Below are 24,582 nucleotides of genomic sequence, written 5' to 3' on the forward strand. Positions count from 1 at the left end.
TATGTGAAAGTTTACACCACAAAATGAGCAGGACTCAACACTCACTTATCAATGAGGATCATCATGTCCTTAGGAGAACTGGATCCTTGAGTATACCTGGAAAGCAACGGAGAAACTCATTAGTGATGAAGGTAACCAGGTCTTCTTGCTTAACAATAATCATAATAATCATAATAATCATACTAATTATAGTATGGTATGAAGTGGCCAGGGATCGAACCCCGGACCTTTCGCTCTCCGGACTGGCGAACGCTGTACCACTTAACCAAAGAGGCAGTCGTATACAGCTGTCAGCTGTCATGAGGTATTATCAATATATTAAAACTCCTTACCATGACTGTCTTCTGACATCATAGAGATCAACTGGTCCACGATTCTTCCACGCAGCCCCTGAAAAATGGCAATTTAAGGTTAAGTTCAACTTTCAACAATTCATGCCATAATCAGCATTGGTTTGTGCAAACTAGTGGTCAACAGTGTGAACATTAATCCATTGATTGTCATAGTAACAAGTTTGTCACTCAGCCAAGACTCAATAACTCACATATCACATTGCACAAAACACTATTTCATGTGCTACATGTTCAGTTTTTGTATCAGAACATCTTTTGTTCTTGTTGTGACTCTGACTCCTAATGTCCATGAACTGGGTAATGTAAGGCTAATATTCCATCTGATAATGTTCATGATGCACACTGGGGGCACGGGTGGCCCAGTCGTCTAAGGCGCCGCGATCCGCTGTGCAGAGTTGCGTCCCTTGGGCACGCCAGAAACCTATGATTGTGGATTCGAATCCCGGGTCGCCCAAATTATGTTTCTAGGTTTGTCAGAACCATACCCGTGCTCGTGGGTTTCACCGAAGTGATACCGTCTGGCTTTCCTCCCAAATCAAGCTGACACGCCGTGATATAACTAGAATACTGTTAAAAGCGGCGTTAAACCCAACTCACTCACTCACTCACTCATGATGCACACTAATATTTGATGCGAGGAAGCAAATAAGATTTCAATGCTGCTTCAAATTTAAAAGATATGAATACATCTTCTCTGCAATACAGGATTACATGTGCATGTACCAACTACTGTGATACACAACTGAACCAGCATAGCAAGGAATACGAAGACCTGGCTCATCCTTAAGAGATCTTAATCCCATACTTCAACACTAACTTAAGACAGCTGTATGTCTAAGTTCACATTGTGGAACAGAGCCAAGAATGCTATGTTATTAACACATTGATATTGCAAATTACATACATATTGCGTTCCTGCATTTTCTGAATTTTTACAGACTACATAAAAATATTTCTTATCCAGCCAGATGAGATACCAAGGATGAGGAGAAAAATTTAATACACAACAGTCAACAATAAAGCAGCAGAGGGACGCATTTCAAAAAGTCATCGTAGCTACGACTGTCGTAGAGTTCTCCCTAACTACAACACTGACTTATGACAGTCACAGATATATGATCCCTTTGTGAGGTCCTGAGAGAACAATGTGAGGTTCAAAGATGGATTCCAGTAAAGCAGAACTTAACCATGGGGACAGAGCTTTAGACCAGAGATAACCATCACCTAGCTCGACCCTAGGTGTCTGCACTGGAGAGGCACAACTAGGGGTCAGACACCCTATGGTTGACAGCAGGTGCAGGAAGATCTCCACTCCATGATGCTTGTGAGTAAATGGACTTTTATCAGTTAAAAATAGGGCCCTGTTCCACAAAGCGATCTTAGCGCTAAGGTGATCGTAACTCCCATACTTTAACATAGGCTTATGATAGTCGTAGCGCTAAGATCGCTTTGTGGAACGGAAGCCAGGACTACTAAAGACAATTTGGTTATGGAATACTTGCACTCAGAAATGGAGAAAAGAAGAATATCTGCAAAATTTGAATTCAAATATTAATTAAGATACAATTAAGTGTGGGCGAACATCAGAGTTATCTCTGATATTATCAGTTCCTATTTTCGAGCTTTTTGCTCTCATCGGACTGCTCCTTGTGTACTTGTAGATTACCAGTGGTCACAAGCCATGAACGGTATGATCTAACCCTGGAGCTCCCTAACCCCTCCATAATATGCTGCACAAATTACAAGTCAAGCGCTAGGAAATATGTGATGAACATTGACTGCACTGCAGTTTCAGTGCTTTTACATCTTGTTGTTTATTAACTGGTTTACAAATCTGCAGATTCAACAATCAAGAAAATGTCAAATTTAAACTTCTATTTTAAAGAATTGTTTTAATGACACCGAGTTCGATAATTAAAGAAAATCACCCATTGTTTCCACACCACACTGAGATAAGCTGCACATGAACACGGGCCAGCAATGGTTTGCTGAAATACTATTCATAGTTTTATCGGTGCTCCAAACAGTATGTGGCTTTGTTCCTTTATAAAAACCATAAACGTGTTAAAATTCCCGTCACATGTCACAAACAGAACAAAAAGGAGTAGAGAATTTGAAATTTTAGTTTCGTATCATCATACCATGCATACAGACCTTTTATTCTCACAAAAGCAAAGAAATAATTGAAGAGACTTATCGTCTTTATGATACAACCAAAGATTTTGAGGATCTACAAACCAAATAAAAACAGAAGAAAGGCCTCACCAGGATATGTTCTCATGAAGCCGGCCTGGCTACCAAAGTACTGCCACAGTATATCAGGGTCCTTCTTATAGTTCTCCTCAAACACCTTGTCCAGCTGGGATGTCCAGTTGAGTCCATTGAGGATCTCCAGGTCTGGAATACATCAATACACATCATCAGCACACGGGGCAGAACTCCACAAGCAGTCCTCCCATCAGAGGTTTCTGTCAAATGTCATGTTGCCTTGCTTTGCATTAGACGGATTTCCAAACACACATTTCTTATATTCTGTCAGATCAATCTTGCTGTACAATGTTAACATGAAACTGCCTTCATTTTGCAAAGTAGAAAAATAATATTTAATTCTTGGTTAGAAATTTGTTTTTTTAAATATACTTTGTTTGTGTATGTTATAAATTTTGTTTTAATTTACAATAAACCCTGACAAACTATTTTATTTCGAGCTGCTTTCAGCATACTGTTATTTTGATCAAAACCTGTGGGGTGAAATCAAGAAAACAAAATTGATCTGTCTTCAGCAGTTATACCCAGAGTGTTCAGTTATACCCAGCACATTCTTATTTACAAAAAGGATGATTCAGCATCGATTATTGCAAACAATCTGATAACTGTCATACACAGAAAAGTTCAGCAAACAGCTTCATAATTCTTGAAAACTAATCTTAAGCATCATGCTTCTCAAGGTAACTTTATTGAATGACAGATTAATATTGACATATTGACAAAATGATGGATTTATGTGTGATCAAACATGTAGAATAAACAAAAAACATTATTTGATTTTCGATTTAAGATCAGCACATTTTCATAGGTAATTTTTTCACACAGATTTCATATTCCATGATGCTCGTTTAAAGTCAGCATTTACGTCATTTCACTGAAAAACAAATTCATTTCATTCCATCACTTCTTTTTGAAATCAACATCACTCAATTTCATGACATAACCTTCAATAATACAGATATCATGCCTTCAACATGAAATCAGCTCTGTCAAAAAGTGGAATGAATGAGAAAGACAAGCCCTTTAATGACGCATCGCCCATCTCAGACATCATGTATAATTCATGACCAGTGTTACAAACTACCCCATCAAGTCCTTATCATGTCAACAACAACTTGGTTGAAATGCACCATACTACCAATCAATTTCACATTGACAGAAACGTGTAGGTATCACTGCTGTATGCAGCCATGCGGATCAACCACGATCTATCATTGATGAGTTTGGATGCAACACGATTAAGGAATCAATATGGGTGGTATATATTATCATAAACACTCCAAATCATGCTCTTGCAGTTTGATATGTGAGACTAGCTAGGACTCTTGTCTATTCTAACCATGCTTGGCTCAAACACAGCTAATGCTAGGAGGTGGGAATTGAAATGGGTGTTAACACACAACAGGGAATTCGGCTTGTAACCTTTTAAATGCTTTGCCTCAAGGCCAGGAGGACGTAATTCAACTGCTACCAGAAATCGATATAGTTTGACTAAAATCATTTTTAGGTAATGAGACTTTGGAGGGGGTTGGACAGCACAAAGTTTTGATACATGTTTTTTCACACATTTTGTCGTTCCTCTGAAAAGCGCTTAAAAGAGCTGAAGTATTCTTGCTGTTTTCACATCTATCACTAGTCAGATTCTTTGTACTGCCTCAGCATTAACAACGTGCATCAACAAATGAAATAGCCACAAGCTCTGCAGTTCACCTCAATTGGTGAAATATTTGCAAAATAAGAGACCTAGTTGTATACAGACCAATTTGTTTGTATTGCGGAGTTAATGAATATCAATAACTTTAGTAGTTTATAAATACACCGAACATGTGTGTGTTTGTGTGAGAGAGAGAGAGAGAGAGAGAGAGAGAGAGAGAGAGAGAGAGAGAGAGAGAGAGAGAGGGGGGTTAAGTTTGGTATTTGCCAGATATTCTCACAATTTTCACGTCGAATATCTTTTCTCCCAATACTGATTGCCATATCTCACCCACTTTTGGATGCGATTGTTCGACCATTGAGTTATCTGTGTTGTCAAACTACATCAATGTAGAACAACTCACTGGTCACTTCCTTTAAAAAAATAACGGCGTCCAATTTACATCATCAAGTTGTGAGAGCATGTTCGAATCTCCAGAAATGATGTCATGACAGAACAATGTTTTATCATGAAATAAACCATGCTTCATTCTTCATCGTTCATTGTGATTTATGACATAGGTATCTTGTTAGATTCATGGACATCAACCACTGATCATGAAACTGATCATGATGCTGATGCCGTGATACTAAGTGTATTTCCAGAATAGAAATGTCAGTACCATGGTTACATATACCATGCAATCTGCAATATTAAGTGTACTGATTCACAGAGCTGGGTTTTTTTTGCATCCCCAAGGACTCGAAATGTGAATAATTTTCATCCAATCTCAATCTGTATGCTCAGAGGATGCAATATTTTGTGTCTGAATGAACCCGGTTGATGTAATTAAACAAAATTTGGTGAGTGAGTGAGTGAATATATGGTTTTATGCCGCTTTTAGCAATATTCCAGCAATATCACGGTGGGGGACACCAGAAATGGGCTTCACACATTGTACCCATGTCGGGAATCAAACCCGGGTCTTCGGCGTGACGAGTGAACGCTTTAACCACTAGGCTACCCAACTGCCCCTAACAAAATTTGGAGAGATAATGTTTGAGGGACGAGTGATGATTTGTTTGTTTGTTTGTTTGTTTGTTTATTGTTTAACGCCGCACTCAGCAATATTCCATCTATATGACAGCGGTCTGTAAATAATCAAGTCCGGACCAGGCAATCCAGTGGTTAATATCATGAGCATCGATCCATGCAATTGGGATACGATGACAAACATCAACCAAGTCAGCAAGCCGGACCCTGACCAACCGATCCAGTTAGCCACCTCTTACAACAAGCATAGTCGCCTTTTATGGAAAGCATAGTCGCCATGGGTTGCTGAAGACCTGTTCAAAAAAGCAATGATGTCTAACCGCGAAGTTATGGCTGATGTCAGTCTACAGCTTCAGGACCAACTGACAACTGACTCTTAAAGAAACCCCAACCCTATGTTTAACTGATCCCCACCCCAAATTTTAACTGACCCCATCTCATTCTTTTTCTGTCTCCCACACAAGTAGGACATAATGTTTCGACACGACACGTTTCATCAATAATATGCATGGCAACATTATCATGCTATTTCTTCATGCAGAAAAGTCCTTTGAGTCGTGACAATCATATGACCTACTTATGTATTGACTGGGTGTTTGCTATGACATAGTCACAGGTGGCAGTATAATAGACTGACGTCAGTGTCCTGTTAGTAACACCATCAACACTAGTCACACCTTTTTAACAACTACACTGGAAAAATGTTCTTTTCAATATGTCAAATGAAGTTAATTTAATGCTCAATGGATTGACATAAAGTGAAGTGAGGTGAGGTGAGGTGAAATTGGGTTTAACGTCGCGTCCAACATAAAGTGAAGTGTATTGGGGCTTAGCATTGCCTTTCAACATATAACATGGATGCCTACATACTGAACGAAAACTGTTAAGGATCATGAAAACTATATGCTGTGTGCTCAGTTTTCATTACAAAAATACCTCCCACGTGTGCGTGTGCGTGTGTGTGTGTCACAGACAAATGCCTATTTTCTAGTGCTAGCCCACAGAGTTACCATGCCTAAGTTTAACATGGACACCCCACTCAGACACAGTACACTTGACTCCGAGCCAACCAGTCCTTGTTTTAGCCCCTTAATGCTAGGTAGGGTAAGAACAAGTACCATCTGTTAATGTCTTTTGGTATGACACGGCTGGGGATTGAACCACTGATGTTCCACTCTACAGGCCCTACCCGCTCGACCATGGAGTTAGTTTAGATTATACGATACAATAGTAGCTATCCAACATCATAATTATATATACATCATCTACAAGTTAAATAACCATGTAACTTTCAGTTACTTTATGGTGACAAAACATAAACTGAAGATGAAACATTAATTACATCCTGCATTAAACATGTTAAAAAAAACCCTGTCCATAACAAAAGATCTACTATATGTCACCAAAATATTGGTTATTATGATAAGGTGTACAGGGATTTACGTAGACCTCTTCAGAGGCCAATTTATGTAGACCTGCTCAGTGGTCAATTTATGTCGACCTGCTCAGTGGTCAATTTATGTAGACCTGCTCAGTGGTCAATAAATGTAGACCTGCTCAGTGGTCAATTTATGTAGATCTGCTCAGTGGTCAATTTATGTAGACCTGCTCAGTGGTCAATTTATGTAGACCTGCCCAGTGGTCAATTTATGTAGACCTGCTCAGTAGTCAATAGATGTAGACCTGCTCAGTGGTCAATTTATGTAGACCTGCTCAGAGGCCAATTTATGTAGACCTGCTCAGTGGTCAATTTATGTAGACCTGCTCAGAGGCCAATTTTTGTAGACCTGCTCAGTGGTCAATTTATGTAGACCTGCTCAGTGGTCAATAGATGTAGACCTACTCAGTGGTCAATTTATGTAGACCTGCTCAGAGGCCAATTTATGTAGACCTGCTCAGTGGTCAATTTATGTAGACCTGCTCAGTGGTCAATAGATGTAGACCTGCTCAGTGGTCAATTTATGTAGACCTGCCCAGTGGTCAATTTATGTAGACCTGCTCAGTAGTCAATAGATGTAGACCTGCTCAGTGGTCAATTTATGTAGACCTGCTCAGAGGCCAATTTATGTAGACCTGCTCAGTGGTCAATTTATGTAGACCTGCTCAGAGGCCAATTTTTGTAGACCTGCTCAGTGGTCAATTTATGTAGACCTGCTCAGTGGTCAATAGATGTAGACCTACTCAGTGGTCAATTTATGTAGACCTGCTCAGAGGCCAATTTATGTAGACCTGCTCAGTGGTCAATTTATGTAGACCTGCTCAGTGGTCAATAGATGTAGACCTACTCAGTGGTCAATTTATGTAGACCTGCTCAGAGGCCAATTTATGTAGAACTGCTCAGTGGTCAATTTATGTAGACCTGCTCAGAGGTCAATAGATGTAGACCTGCTCATTGGTCAATTTATGTAGACCTGCTCAGAGGCCAATTTATGTAGACCTGCTCCGTGGTCAATTTATGTAGACCTGCTCAGAGGCCAATTTATGTAGACCTGCTCAGTGGTCAATTTATGTAGACCTGCTTAGTGGTCAATAGATGTAGACCTGCTCAGTGGTCAATTTATGTAGACCTGCTCAGAGGCCAATTTTTGTAGACCTGCTCAGTGGTCAATTTATGTAGACCTGCTCAGTGGTCAATAGATGTAGACCTGCTCAGTGGTCAATTTATGTAGACCTGCTCAGATGCCAATTTATGTAGACCTGCTCAGTGGTCAATTTATGTAGACCTGCTCAGAGGCCAATTTATGTAGACCTGCTCAGTGGTCAATAGATGTAGACCTGCTCAGTGGTCAATAGATATAGACCTGCTCAGAGGCAAATATTCAGTCCTAAATCTGCTGCCAATATCAGGAAATATACCGGTACTTAAATTTAATGTTCTGATATTAAATCACAAATTAAATCACAAATTACAAAGTAATCATTTTTTCCTAATTTTGACAAGAGCACTTTATTTGGAATCCAAGAAAAATCCCTGTTTTATTACGGTATTTTACATATTCACGAAAAGTGTGCATGGGACAAGGTGACATACTAGGACTAGGTAATAACATGAGACTACAGTTTACCTGTTTCTGGTCTACTAGAACCATGACAATTGCTGCTGTATCACACAAACCTTCCTCCACATCATATCTTATGAAAACAGTCTTGCAAATCCGTTTTTGGTATAAGAAACAAAATCACTCATCTTATTTTTATACAGTTGTCATAAACAAAATATAAACAATATTCTCTCAACGATTTGACATTTTCCTTTATTCCAAGCTTTAACCCTCAACCTGCACAACATCATGGTTGCCATGGCTACCAAACATGATGTAGGCAAACAAATATATCATTTGGCTTCATTGATAAAACCATAAATTAAACCCAACATCTATATGAAATACCCAGAGTTAAATTCATTCCATCATTGGTGTGTGGTTTATTGATACTATCAGATATCATATAGTCTCAAGCTCAAGCTATTCACACCAAACATTGCAACAGTATCAAATATGGAAACGAGAAAAAGTTTTCTTTTGATAACAAACAATTAATAAACCTGAACAGACAAGTTAAGGTGGCATGAAAAGACAACCATGTCATGACAAATCATTGGTCATCATTTCAAGTTTAGTTCTGAACCTTGACAACTGACCCATCCTATACCTGTAATGTATTTACAACCAGATGACCATTACTTGGTCCAAGAGACATAAACTTTTACGGACATCAGCTTCATTGCCATTTCTTCATCAGTAGAACAATAACAAAGACGTTGTTTCCATCAGCTTCATGTCATACTGTGCTGTGAACCCTTGTTTCCACTCCAGTCCGAGTCTAGTATATTTCCTTAAGGACCAGTAAAATTAAAGAAATGTTGGTCTGATAGTTCCTTAGGAACAGTAAAATTAAAGAAATGCATGTCTGCTGGTCCGAGTCTAGTATATTTCCTTAAGGATCAATAAAATTAAAGAAATGCTGGTCTGCTGGTTCCTTAAGGACCAGTAAAATTAGAGAAATGCTGGTCTGATAGTTCCTTAGGAACAGTAAAATTAAAGAAATGCATGTCTGCAGGTCCGAGTCAAGTATATTTTCCTATAAGGCCAGTAAAATAAAATAAATGCTGGTCCGGTGGTCTTGTGTTATTTTGGAGACAAACAACATTGTCAGCACCATTGTGTCTAGTAGAGATTGAACAAGACCATTAGATTTTTCCATGTGCTGGTCCTCTGGAATACTTTTGTCAGTGTCCAACACTGAACTATCCTATGACTGTCAAACACTGTAGCAGAAGGTTTGATTTCGGGGATGGTTTGTGAGGCAGGAAATGAACAGATGGCATGCAACTGGACTCAGAAAGGGACAGTAGCATGACACAGGAACCACATGATCAGCTTGATACATATCTATGCCACTCATCCCCTCACAGGGCATCCTCCAACACAAGCTGTAGGCTACATACAGTCATCAGACGTAAGCACTCACCAGCTTACACACATCCCATTGCTTCCATGTCATTTCAGTGCAGCAAAACTATTTCTTAGGACTTTGTATTGATAGATAATTACGAGTTCAACATAAGAGAACCAGAAATGGGCTTCACATATTGTGCACATGTGGGGAATCGAACCCTGGTCTTCAGCGTGACGAGCGAACGCTTTAACCACTAGTTCCCATTGAACAAGACAGTTGGGTCCTACCATCACTCTAAATGACATAACAGTTACATCAGGGTCAGTTTATTTGGGGAAAAATTATCAATGTGAAGAAAGGTCGCGATGTTTACCTTCTTGGTGACACTATCAGAATGGCTATGGTGCAGAGGAACCAAAGATCATAATCAGGGTAAATTTGGATTCAAACCAAGCCATGATGAGCAGATCCTGGCACAGCTAAGGGAAGTAATTCTAAACAGCTTTGGATTGCTATTCACTTAGGCACTGATCATACTACCAGATAATTATGATTCATCAGAGCAAGGAGTAGAGATGCTTTACAAAGTGAGACATTAAGTTTTGGGGTTAACGCAGGATTGCACAGTATTTCAGTTATATAACAGTGTGTCAGCTCGATATGAGAGAAATCCCTAAGTGATGAGGTCTTAGTCTAACCCACAAGTACAGTGCTGACACAGCAGGAAACAATCTAGGAATATCTGTGATTCAGACCCACGATCATCGGTTGCTGGCACATCTGAGGGACATAACTCTGGACAAGGAATCACAGTGACTAATCGACTGAGCCACACATCCAATCCTATCATATGAGTACACACCTACAGAAACTACCATGTGAAGATGGGGCTCTATCGAAATGACCTTTGCTGCACCTGAATAACACACACATCAATGAAATATCTGCAAACTCATGAACAGGTCCCATGACTGTACATTCACTTGCAAATAGACACGGACATTTTGAAAATACATGTGGCAATCACAAATCTGCAAGAATATAACAGTAAAGCATCAAGTTCAACAAGCACCATGGTACCACGAAGATACCACGACTGGTATGCATCAATCTCATTAAAATCAGATCTAAGTTCTCGCTACCGCTAAACAAAGATCTGAGGACACCCAATTACGGGTCACGACAGACCGACCTTTCGCAAACTTTGACTGACCAATGGAATGAAGTTGACATTAGCCAATCAGAAGGCAGCTTTCTCATGCTTTATGGCACCGACGCTCTGATTGGTCGGATGAAAGGTTGTTCTGACGTGGGATATCCTCAGATCTTTGTTTAGTGGTTGCGAGAACTAAGATCTGATTTTTATGAGTTTGGTTACCCAACCATGCACAATAGAAATATTGAAACGAAAACCCACTAGCGGTATGGATTTGAGTGTACTGCAGTGTCGTTGATATCATGCTTGTCAGTCAGAAACAATGCCGATGCTTTACTGTACTTGGTACAACAACGAACTAAACAAAGTGACAGTGTTCGAAATACAACTGTTGTATGATGTGCTGGTTGACTAAGTCTATGTGCTTGTTATAGGGATGATATGAGCACATTACACCATTTCCACTGATGAAATAACATGACTATTCATTTCTACTCTCTTATTCGGATGACTGTTCTTGATTAATTTTAATTCAAAGTGACATTCATTCCAAATTCAGAACATTTTTTCATCCAAATTTTACAATAACCACTGAAAAAAGATTATCAAAACACAATTCCTCTTTTAGATCTTTCCATACTGAATACTTTTATTAAATTAATATTCTTGTTGTGTAATTACTCTGAGTACAGTCTCATGTTCAATAGTGATACGCCATTGACAGCGAATATTCAAGTTTACATCAAAGATTACATCAAGTCTATATGCACCATATTTTGTGAGATTGTGAACAACAAGGGAATATACACTTTCGAACACTGCTTTTTTCTACCATACAGAAGCGAAATATCAAGTACCTCTTGCAGTTTTGTGAATCAACATCGTGCAACAAACGACTGCAAAATAGGAATAAAAGTATCAATGAAAACCCTGTCAAAACTTGGATTATCGACATCAACACAAAAAGGCACAACACACAATATCGGCCATTGATGGCTTGAAATCAGTCATTAAACAGTAAAGGGAATTTGGACAAAAACTGAACAACAAAAAAGAACAGGGTAAAGATTCTGAATTATACATAGTTTCCTCTTCATAATTAGATTATGATGAAGAACACCAGGTCATAAACTATAACATTTGGATGAACACATCTGCACTGGTAAATGCATTTTTATGCATCAAAGGAATCTCTAATTTATGAATATTACGTCTTCTAAAGAGAGAATTTCTAAATTCTTACATAAATTAATTATATTTTCTACAGGTGTGATGAATTCATTAATGCTCTACAATAAATGACACCGTATATGATAAAATAAAGGCCATTATGTATTTCCGAAATTAACTAAAAACAGAAATTGTCTATCTCTTTTGTTGACATTTTTAAGTCACATCCAACAGTTATTATTATGGACTAAGACTCCAGCTGTCGACATTAATTCTGATTATTTAACAAGCAGTTTTACTGGGAAGTTAAACAATAATGCTACCATAAAAAAACAATCATAAGTGAGTTGACAATCCCCACTACTCCAAGTATGTTAGAGCAAATCCAAACAAAGATTGGGTGGTCATCATGTGTAACCTGGCTGATGTGTGACATGGAAATTTGTTTATGCTATACCTACTGGGTGGTCTCATCTAGAGTCACTTATTTACCATCTTCCCGAGGCAAGAGTGTTAACTGACCATAAAAGTCCAGTTTCCATCCTTGATGAACTAGGCTGGGATTTTCTAGTTGTATTTTGACTGGACTAACGAGTCTACGCATAGTGATGCAAAATCGCGCAATGAAATGTACATTTGGTTCATAAACAACATGGTGACTGCCATGCAGATTTCGGTCGACTGCAGCATTTCCAAAGCATGTGTATCAGAAACTCGGCGTCGCCAGATATTTTCCAAATCTTTTCATGTTTTTAATCAAGGTGCTCACGGGATTTGATGCACTTCACGAGGTAAGATCAGTCTTATTACAAAATAGATCATGATTATCCATCTTGACTGAGCACCGCCATTTGTTTTAAACAAATGCAAGTGATATGATAGGCGGAATCTGATCGGTCAATAGGAGAGACAGGGGGACACAACTCGTAATAGCCATTGGTGGTGCTATGATCGAGTCACAAAACTCCAGCCTAGTTCAGGAAGGGTGGAAACTGGACTTTTATTTTGAGGTAACTCCATTGCCTACAGATTTTAGTTATCTTACATGTTTCCCAGACATAGCCACCACATAATTGAATTCAGTGGTAGACCAACATATGCTTGCTCATTCATAATATTACATTAATGCAACAGGAGTGACATGGCTCAATCTCATTCAAATCAGATCTTTCAACCCAACATGATACCTCTCTGTGTGAAAATGTGAGGACACCTCAAAAGAATGTCGTATCAGGTAAGGTGAGGTGAAATGGGGTTAAATGTCCCGTCCAAGATTATTGCTTTTATATAGTGCCACGTGTGTGGGGGGTTGGGGGGTTGGGGGTTGGTGGGGGTTGGGGGGCTGCTTGTCCTAGTTTGGACTAATGCCGATTTTAGAGTGCTTGCCCCTGAAGTACCATGCACCCAAGTTTAACATGAATACTTCCTTGTTTATCCCCTTAATGCCGAGCCCCAAGCATGGTAACTTTAAGTACCATCTTTTATTGTCTATTGGTATGTTGCGGCTTGGGATCAAACCACCAACCTTATGCTCTCAGGGCAGATGCTCTACCACAAGACCACGGAGGCAGTCGCAAAACCACTGAACACAAATGTTCTTATGTGCTCAGAGAGTATAAAACATCCACAACAACGTCATGCTGCAGCCTTCATTACTTACATTCAGAACTGGTCATTCAAATTCCTTTTTGAGATTCAGAAATCAGGCATGCCTTTCTGAATGCTTAGCTCACTGGTACCGATAACTTAGAAGCCTTGACATTGATCATCTTCCAGAGGCAAGGGCGTTAACTGACTATAAAAGTACAGTTTCCACCCTTGCCAAACTAGGCTGGTATTATGAGACATTTTGGCTGTACATGGTTCAATCAAAATTTTGTAATGAAATCAACATACAGTTTGTAAACTGCCGTGCAGATTTCAATCCATTACATGATTTGCAAAGACTGTGTACCGCCAACTCAGGGTCAACAGGTATTTTCCAAATCTTTTAATGTTTATAATCAATTTGTTCACGTGATTTGATGCACTTTGCGAGGTAAGATACGTTTTATCACAATATAGATTTTGATTATCATTAAGCTCATCTTGACTGGCCCCACCATTTTCTTTGAAGCAAATGCAAATTATAAGAGAGGTGGAATCTGATTGGTCAATAGGAGGGACATAGATGGGGCAAGAAACTCCAGTCTAGTTCGAGGAAGATGGACATTGATTGGCTGATCAGAAAGTTCACCTGACACGACCTGTCCATCAGTGCTTCATGCAGAGAGGTATCATATCGGAGTATTACGGGTCAGATATCACGCAAAGACCAGACCAGTCTTATTCATCTATTTTCATGCCAAGATGCTGGACGCAAAAAAATAATGGATTAGGGCAGACTATTCCAATTATAAATCAACAGTTTAATTAAGGAAAGAATACAATTCAAAATACTGCACTGAAGATGGCTGTAAAATATGTCTGCCAATAATATTCTTGAAGGAGGTTATTTTCCTCTCACGTTTGCAAACGAAGGTTAGATTCAGCCATAAAATAACAAAATTGGTCTGTCCTGAGCATAATATGGTCACATTTATATCACCACAGAACTCAAGATTTCAGTTGAAACACACATATGTATTCAATACACAAATGATATGTACCAACACTTCAACTATGGTAGCCAATATCAAACAAAAAATGTCCTACAACTGCTTGAGAATAACTTTTTATTACAAATCAAAAACCTACCAACAAATATCAATTGATAACTTGAACTGATTCATAATCAAGGATATTGATAAAAATAATCATGATAATCAAACATATTTTAAATTATTAAACAATGTAAACTAAACCACAGATTACATAACTAAAATACAATTGATCACGTTCATGTATACCAGTTTGGTGAGAGTACGCAATGGGACAGTGACAGGACGTGAGTGTACCTACCTCCATCATATATTTCCACAGGAATGTGCACACTGGAAAAAGAGAAATTGACCTTCTGTTCGAACCTCTCAGTGTATGCTAAAGGCTCGTTCATCATGTCCTTTGCATTTTTATATTTGACCTCTTCTTTCTGAAACATGAAACAAATTAGTTAATTACCACAAATTTACTGAAGTATATTATAAATAGAGTTATTTAATGTTGTTTAATGCTGTATGCAGCAATAATCGAGTACAAACCAGTGGTTGATATCATGAGCAATGAGGTGAGATGAAATGGGGTTTAACGTTGAGATCAACATTATTGCACTTATCTAGCATGCATGTGTGTGATTGTGTGAGTGTGTGAGTGTGTGAGTGTGTGAGCGTGTGATTGTGTGAGCGTGTGAGTGTGTGCCCACTGAGATACCATGTCACAGTTTAACATGTTAACCCAGTGTTCCCGGTGGCTTTTGAAACTGTCAGTCCTGATGGACTTGCAACTCAAAAAATTACCAGTCCTCCTAATTTTTGTCAGTCCCAACTTTCAACAAGTTAGAAAAGTATGAAAATTACATGGTTTTAATTCTTTCAACATCATGTTCAATACAATGATGTCATCTCTGAAGTAACTTAGTTAGATCTACACATCACTCACACAAAGTCCAGTCACAAACTTCTCTTTTTTGTTGTAATATTTTGAGACTAAGTCACAAGAAAGATATATTTCACCATGTTAAGTGTGGAGCAAAGCGAAATGTTATTGCCTTGCAATAAAGATAGACAAGGGGAAACCTGATGGTAACAGGCAAGCTGACTTCGTTCGAAAATTATACACCGCGGTATGTGAATATCCCAGATGTTTTGTTCAACAACAAAGATTTATAAGGTACTTTATTTGCCGGTCCACAGGGACTGACAGTCACATGAATTACCTGTCTAAGCCTAATTTACCTGTAAAAAACTGGTAATTACCGGTAAACCGGAACATTGGTTAACCCCGCTCAGATACCACAGCTGACCAGTCCTTGTTTTAGGCCCTGAATGTCGAGTGATAGGCAGGGTAACAACAAGCACAATCTTTTAAACAATTTTGTTATGAAGGGGCTGGCGGTGGAACCACCATTCTTCCAATTTCCAGGCTGATGCACCATCCATCCACTAGGCCATGCCTGAGCAATAATGTATTCATTCTGCTTATGCTGACTTTTACTTGGCCAGGTCACCCCATCTTGTCTGCTTTTTGTACAAGCATGATTTGCTAGGGACCTGCTCTGCACGGATGAGGGAGTATGGTTTTACACTACTTTTAGAAATAGTCCAGCAGTATGCCGGAAGGGGACACCAGAAGATGGCTTCATACATTGCACCCATGTGGGGAATTCGAAAATGGGTCTTTAATTTCATGAGCAAACACTTTAACCACTAGCCTACCCCACACAGCCTGCAGTCCTTACAGGTTTACCATAATTATTAAAACAAGAGGGTTAGTTAATATAAGTCTTGTACTTTAAGTGGACTGGAATATTGCTGAGTGCAGAGCTAAACAAGAAACAAACAAACAAACTTTAAGTGGACATATTTGGTTACTCACATTAAGGGAGGAGTCCCACACGTGGTTGGCAGCTGCGTCTTCTGCTTTGTTCACAGAGTTCTGTAACAAACGATGAAATGGAATCAGATACGTTTTTTTGTATTTTTCAGTTTCTGGATTTGACTGACCGGCGAAAAGACAAAAGTAGACAACATTAATTTTAATTGCCAGACTGCATTTTTGAAGGACAATCACAATAAGAAAATGGAAGAAAAAAAGATAATTTTGTGTCCGATTTCTCGTATGATGGATTAAAAAGAATGATATGAAAACAAAAATGAAGCAAAACATTATATAATGTTTTAAATAAAACTGATCAACTAAATTTAGTCTCTGGCCAGTACAGTGAGTGAGTGAGTGAGTGAGTGAGTTGGGTTTAACGCCGCTTTTAACAGTATTCCAGTCATATCACGGCGTGTCAGCTTAATGTGGGAGGAAAGCCCGAAATGATGCAGGTCTCAGACGTTTACCACTTCGGTGAAACCCACGAGCACGGGTATGGTGCTGACAAACCTAGAAACATAATCGGGGCGAACCGGGATTCGAACCCACAATCATAGGTTTCTGGCGTGCCCAAGGGACGCAACTCTGCACAGCGAATCGCGGCGCCTTAGACGACTGGGCCACCCGTGCCCCCGCTGGCCAGTACAGAACTCTTCTACGGAGAGAAAAAGACTTCCAATGAGTTACACAAACACAAATCACCTTCAAGTTGAACAGAATCAGAATTTACTTCCAGCCCACAAAACAAATTTCTCCTTTTTTAAAATATTTCGAGACTAAGTAGCTAAAGGTAAATATTTAACCTCAAAGCAAGACAAAATGTTATTTCCTTGCACTAATCAATGCTAAAACTGACAAGGGGAAACCCGGATGGTGACAGACAAGCTGACTTTGTTCGAAATAGATGGCATTCATAGAGAATGTTGCTGACCTATTATTATTATTATTCATGTAACAACAACAATGCATCCATTCTAAGTGTGCCAGATTCATTCACCAAGTAAATCCTTATCATGCTTATGGTGCTACATGTTACTACCCTTATTGATAAGTGTGCCCTCAAATTTCATAGAGTATAAAATGAGAGGCTAGAAGGTTAATGGGCAACAATACTCCAACTCTCCGCCACTTTAATTAGCCGTGCATTCACCAGGTGCTAATTAGCGTTGAACCCAGTTGAGATTTTAGTCTCAAATTTTGAATCGGTGAAGAAGTGGACATCTGTATTTCAATACTTTCAAATTTGGAGTGCTGATGCCCTTTAACAGTAACAGAACCATCTCATCCTACTGGGTACCCATTTACAGCTGGATGAGTGAGTGAGTTGGGTTTAACGCCGCTTTTAACAGTATTCCAGTTATATCACGACGTGTCAGCTTAATGTGGGAGGAAAGCCCGAAGTGATGCAGGTCTCAGACGTTTAACACTTCGAAGAAACCCACGAGCACTGGTATGGTGCTGACAAACCTAGAAACCTAATTGGGGTGAACCGGGATTCGAACCCACAATCATAGGTTTCTGGCGTGCCCAAGGGACGCAACTCTGCACAGCGAATCACGGCGCCTTAGACGACTGGGCCACCCGTGCCCCCTACAGCTGGATGAAGAGAGATGTATTTTGAAATAAGGAGGCACTACATACATAAAGATGTGTTCTGATGTGGGACAGGCAGGACAGAAGCCCTCACAAGTCAAGCTCCCGAAAACAGTCATCCATCCACCTCCCATCGGCAACCGACACTGCTTATCTTTGCCTGATATGTGACCTGTAATAATGGTAACCAACCTGTAGTGCATCCATCTTCGTTTCCAACATGGCTTTCAGTTTCTGGGACATATTACTGACAAGTGCGGCAGGTTCCACCTTGGAAAAAGTTGCTTGAATATCAACAGCCCCACTTTCCGGTGATCGGGGAAATTCATATTTCTGTAAAAAGGAAACAACATACTTTGAGAAACAGATATTTTAATACAGCAAAAAGCTTATTGGGTTAACTATTAGAACACTTAAACAAGACCAGCCCAAGCATTTTACTCAAGTCATTTATAACGGGACAATTGTTTCAGTGAAAATGTCACCATTGTACAGATTTTTTCAGAACATCAGGAATTTATATAGGCTTCTAAACTAAGAGTCCTTGAAAGGCAAACTGTGAGAAAAAAAAAATTAATTGAAAACTGAGATTTTATTAAAGGAATTTTAACATTGTAATTTAACATCGCATTCATTGCAATATTATAAAACTAAGAATTGAATCTTCTTCCTCAACATGCTCAATATAAGTCTTGTTTTCAGTGATATACAAGTCATCTCTACAGAGCTGTTAGCAAATTGTTAAGACTTTACAAACATGAATTGGGAAATTTGTAGTCATATTTCCTGCAATCAAATATTGATCTCAGAGCAGGTCCAGACAAACAACTGAACACCCATTAGTCATCTAATCTGTCAAAGTATCAGAGCTCCAGATGAGCATGCATTAAGCAAAATACACAAATAAATTGCCATCACGCAGTTAACTGTGCTTAATACATATGGAACATGTCACACTCCCAATGGTAAAGCAGCACTTTACGAAGGTACCCAAGTAGCCTTTTCAATTTGCATTTCTTTTCTTTTGTTTTTTTGCCTAAATCTTTTTGTGCATATCAAAGACATGATTTCTGCTGCTGTAAATAATGGACAAATTGTCTCCAAGAAATGAATTTTAAGCAAAATTATGCAACATGTTAAAAAATTATTGGTTATTAAATACCCAACAGAGGGGAGTCCAAATATATCAGATATATTGAATACTCAAATTAGCCAAGGAATACAATATATACCCATGTGAATGATACCATGTGAGTAAATACTCAATGGCTCAGAACATGTATCTAGAGCCCTGTAATATGTTGATGTTTTTCTGTTTAAAATTAGTTTATTTAGATTGAAATGGATTGGGAACAAGTTGTCCATTGTAATGTTATCGGCATCCTGTCCCTCGAGTAGTGACATTCAGCTCAATATTCTTTCTCTGTGAGAGGGTATGGTTATACGCCGGTTTTAGCAGTATTCCAGCAATATCCATGTGGGGGACACCAGAAATGGGCTTCACACATTGTACCCATGTAGGGAATCAAACTCGGGTCTCCCCACTGTCCCTCCTGCTGTAGTCCCTCACAGTGCATGGTGTGACCAGTACAGATTCTCACCAATGTGGCTTTTGATACAGAGAAAGGGGACACAGTAGTCATATATATTTCCATAAAAAGAATTATGTTGGAAAAACATGAGTTTTTGTCACTGTTATTTCCAAAAATAATACAGATTTTACTAAAACCATTTTTGCAAAGAAAATATAGCATTTCTACATCAGTTATTATTGAACAAAATGTGTCTTTTCTTCAGATACAGTGATTAATACTTTAGTCTGTATGAAAGCATCCGTACTATTTCTACCTGATTAACCTGAAAGGTGACCATGCTTGTTGTAAGAGGGGACTAACGGGATCGGGTGCTCGTGATATCAATCACTGGATTGTCTGGTCCAGACTCGATTATTTACAGACCGCGGTCATATAGTTGAAATATTGCTGAGTGTGGCTTATAACAACAAACAAACAAACCTATTTCGAAGCAATCTGTTGGCAATAAAGCCCTTTAAATAGCAAGCACAAAAATACACTTAGCTTAAATCGCTTTATATAATTGATATTAGGGTTCTAGGCTAATGGTGGTGAACCAGAATTAGCAGGAAAGCTCAAAAGTATCAATCTTAACCATGTCAAATTGCAAGGAACATTAACCAATTTGTGTCGTTGTGTGTTGTTGTATTAAACCACTTGCCTTTGCTTGATAAATAATGTTTCACTTAAGATGACAGAACCACTCTTATATCCAGATTCCATTCCACTATTTTTCTTGTTTTCAAACATATGGATTTTCTGGTGCTGATGGGTTACACTCAAAACTGACATTCTTTTGATGCCCTTTGTCCTAAGCTAACCATGCTAATGCATGCCTTTTTGAGACAGGTGACCTAACGCTATGGAAACCGATATACAAGTAGGTATCTGCATTAGGTATGAAGTCCCAGCGATATATCTAGACATGCCTAGTCACTATATAGATGAAATAATGCCAATGTGGCATTTAATTTTAACTCCTTCACTCTAGACATGTTCAAAGGGCCAATTCTGCTTTAAATGTCAGTAAAATTCCAAACTCGGTGTTCCCGCTGGCTTTTCAAACTGCCAGTCCTGGTGGACTGGCAACTCTAAAAATTACCAGTCCCCCTTAATTTTTGTCAGACCCAACTATCAACCTATAAAAAAATGTATGAAATTACCTGGTTTTAATTCTTTCATCATCATGTTCAAAATGCAATTACGTCATCTCTGAAGTAACTTTGTTAGATCTACATGTCATTCACACAATGTTCACTCACAATTTACTCCTTTTTAAAAAAATATTTTGAGACTAAGTCGTTACAAATATATATTTTACCTCAATCAAAGCGAAATGTTATTTCCTGGCACCATAAATAGACAAGGGGAAACCCTGGTGGTAAAAGACAAGCTGACTTCATTGGAAAAATATACTTATCACCGATGTTTTGTTCGACAACAAAGATTTATCAGGTACTTAATTCGCCAGTCCACAGAGACTGGCAGTCACATGAATTACTGGTCCGAGCCTAATTTTACCGGTTATAAACTGGTAATTACCGGTAAACGGAAACACTGAAACTGTGAATTAAAATTTTCTAGTTCATGTTAATATCATTACAATAGTCCAAGCTAATGTGATGGTTTGGTTGAGGTATCATGTATCCAATTATCATAGGATCAAGATTGAGAAAGAGGATTTAATGCATAATTTTACATGTTTAGCATCAATTTCAATGCAGTGTTAAAACACAATGTTAAAATACTTCTGAAATTAAGAAAAAATGTGCTTTTGCACAACAGCACTCCCTTTACTGATGTAACATATTTATTCAAATGACCAAGCAAACCCTCCCCCTCTCTTCAGCTAGGCCCATGCAAAGTTTGGAATGGTTAATACATAGATGGCCCAATCCTCAAAAGCTTTTGCGCACACCAGAAACAGGATCGTGGATTCAAATCCTGGTTACATGTTTGTCAGCACCAAACCCATGCTTGTGGGTTTCACTGAAGTGGTAAATGTCTAAGGCCAGCATCACTTCGGGCTTCCCTCCCACATAAAGCTGACACGCCGTGATATAACTGGAATACTGTTAAAAGCAGTGTTGAACCCAACACTCACTCACCAATAAAGTTCTAGAAACAGGCCCTTTTCTTGAAATCACAAAGACAGTCTTTGTTATTTGGCAGTAGAGATTGATGTAAATTTATTTGTAGTATTTGCAGCGAGTCCTGGTAAAATGTAGAGTGCTGTTAGTGGTAGAATTTAGAGTTATCTGACTCTGGTTCCTGTTCATGAACATGAAAGGCTTGATCGCTCAAAAAGTTTTGGATTTGGCAATTTCTAGAATGCTGGCTTTATCTACATATATAAGAGCAAGGAGAGGGCAATCAAAGTCTTTTTCAAAATGACTAACTAGTAACTTGAATAGCAAACATGGCAAAAGGCAACATGCGTCTAGAGGTTGTGTGGACAACATGTCGAGTTAGGTGAAGAAATACCTGGTACTTTTCAATTTCCACTTTGGAAAATAACATATTTTAAGATTAACTTCATGTCTATATTGCCACAAGGTTCATATGCATACAATGTTTTAGAACAAATTTTTAATGGTCCAGAAAGAGAATGAGTTCTGACACGGGGGGTAACCTGCTCAAAGGTATGTTGATCTTCTAGAACAATTGCTTTTGGATTAACATGGACCAATTCTAATGAGTGAGTGAGTGAGTGAGTTTAACACCGCTTTTAATATTATTGCAGTTGTATCACGGTGTGTCAGCTTAATGTGGGAGGAAAGCCCGAAGTGATGCAGGTCTCAGACGTTTACCACTTCGAAGAAACCCACAAGCATGGGTATACTGCTGTCAAACCTAGAATTGTTATCGGGGTGAACCGGGATTTGAACCAACAATCATAGTTTTCTGGCAGGCCCAAGGGACGCAACTCAGCACAGCGAATTGTGTTGCCTTAGACGACTGGGCCACCCGTGCCCCCCAATTCCAAGGTAGAGCCAGACTTTATATATATAACTCTGCAATATTCAAGCTTTATCACTGTAAATAAACCAGTCTGAACCAGTGATCAATATTGTGAGCAGCCTTTTGGGAGTGAATCAATCCAGTCACCGAGTCTGACCACCTAGTCCATGAGTATGATGAGGCACCATCTAGCAGTCAAGTTATCATGAAGACATAGCACACTGGGTAATCATTGGTAGATTAACTAGGAATATTCATATTGGATGTGCCACAATACTGATTGAAGTATCTGAAGCAAAAAGCTTCAACTGTTACGCAACTCATTTTAATGAATTTTCTACTCTGATATAATCATGATAATACCTCTCTAAACGGTTTAATGTGACGCAGAAATGTGCATCCAGTACGCACAAATGCATAGAATGGATGCAGAAAAACTATTGCATCCTGAGGCATGCACAAAAATCTTCATTGTATCAAATTCTTAATTTCTTATACAAGTCCTGTAAGTAAATAGGTAAAGTAATTATTACATCTTACAGTACAGTACACTACACCATTTAATTACTTAACAGGACCCTCATATTTCCTGTGAGGACCCTTGAAATATAGTACTTAGGTGTCCTCTGGATACCTAGGTTTGTAGGTCTTAGTAAAACCCTGTTTCTGCTAATGATCGGAGGACACCTACAAATGTCATATCAGGTGCACTTCCTTATCAGCAAATCAGCATCTATGCTTCAAACATATCAATACATGCAAGCAAAGTGTTGGAAATTCCTCATATACCCTGTCATTGTCAAACTCCATGGTATCTACACCCAAAATAGGTAAAAGAGGAATATTCCTGTTCTGTGTGGGCTTTCTTTGGTTAAAATACACAAATCCAATTTCAAAAGCCGACATTTGATTGGTTCAAGAATCCATGTAGCCTTCATTTAGATTGAGTGGTTAAAGTTCACTCAGGGTTTACTTGGCATGACCTTCAATGAAGGGCTTGTCAGATCAAGGTATTGTATCATAGTAAGTGATCTGATTATAAAGAGATTGCTGCTTTAAATGTTTCCCCAAAATTCAACTGACTTATATAACTTACCCGTTCAACTGCATCTATTCCTGTGAGTGTAGAAACATGGGTATTCCAAAAGTTACTGAGGGCTACTGACCATTCTTTTACCCTGAAAATTAGACCAATTCCTACATAAACATGGTAAAAGACACACAAAAAATACATAGTATGGCCACAAATGGGCCAACTGGCCCGTGACATGTGAGTGAGTGAGTGAGTGAGTGAGTGAGTGAGTTGGTTTTAACGCTGCTTTTAACAGTATTCCAGTTATATCACAGCAGGTCAGCTTAATGTGGGAGGAAAGCCCGAGGTGATGCAGGTCTCAGACGTTTACCACTTCGATGAAACCCACGGTGAAACCCACGAGCACAGGTATGGTGCTGACACACCTAGAAACATAAACGGAGCGAAATGGGATTTGAACACACGATCATAGGTTTCTGGCATGCCCAAGGGACACTACTCTGCGCAGCGAATTGCGGCGCCTCAGATGACGGGGTTACCCATGCCACATTATGAAGGGTGGGCCACTGCTTGGTCTACAGTAATATTCCCAAAGCATGCTGAGTCCATGTTGTCCCACTGGATCAAACAATGGATGGGGGGGTGGGGGTGTATACAAAGGAACCTAAATATTTTTATGTAAAAAAGCATCTTGCAACAACATATTTTTATGTGGCAGACAATTACTTTTTTTTCAACAGTCAAAAGCATAGTTATTGTTTTCAAGCATTTTCTGGGACAATTTATCCACCTAACACACACACCCAATTCTCCAGAATATCTAAAGATTGGTCCCTAAGGAACCTAAAAAAATATTGTTTTGCATTTATATTATC

At 38.9% G+C, this 24,582-nt stretch overlaps 1 protein-coding gene across 4 annotated transcripts in view; it reads right to left on the reverse strand.

Annotated features, from left to right (window-relative positions):
* Window positions 1-24,582, reverse strand: part of LOC124116612 (voltage-dependent calcium channel subunit alpha-2/delta-2-like) — an 80,733-nt gene that overhangs the window by 54,189 nt on the left and 1,962 nt on the right. For 2 of the 4 annotated variants that reach the window (XM_048401419.1, XM_048401420.1), the window contains exons 2-9: window positions 23,771-23,852; window positions 18,332-18,472; window positions 16,544-16,603; window positions 14,972-15,101; window positions 11,719-11,757; window positions 2,619-2,750; window positions 333-390; window positions 46-96 (exon numbers count right to left, since the gene is read on the reverse strand). In XM_048401419.1, coding sequence (XP_048257376.1) covers window positions 46-96; window positions 333-390; window positions 2,619-2,750; window positions 11,719-11,757; window positions 14,972-15,101; window positions 16,544-16,603; window positions 18,332-18,472; window positions 23,771-23,852 — 693 coding nt within the window. The remainder of the gene's footprint in view (window positions 1-45; window positions 97-332; window positions 391-2,618; window positions 2,751-11,718; window positions 11,758-14,971; window positions 15,102-16,543; window positions 16,604-18,331; window positions 18,473-23,770; window positions 23,853-24,582) is intronic. The other 2 variants (XM_048401418.1, XM_048401421.1) reach the window with 1 other exon arrangement.

This window comes from Haliotis rufescens, unplaced genomic scaffold, assembly GCF_023055435.1.
Source record: "Haliotis rufescens isolate VD_foot unplaced genomic scaffold, xgHalRufe1.0.p SCAF_22, whole genome shotgun sequence".
Taxonomy (NCBI): domain Eukaryota; kingdom Metazoa; phylum Mollusca; class Gastropoda; order Lepetellida; family Haliotidae; genus Haliotis; species Haliotis rufescens.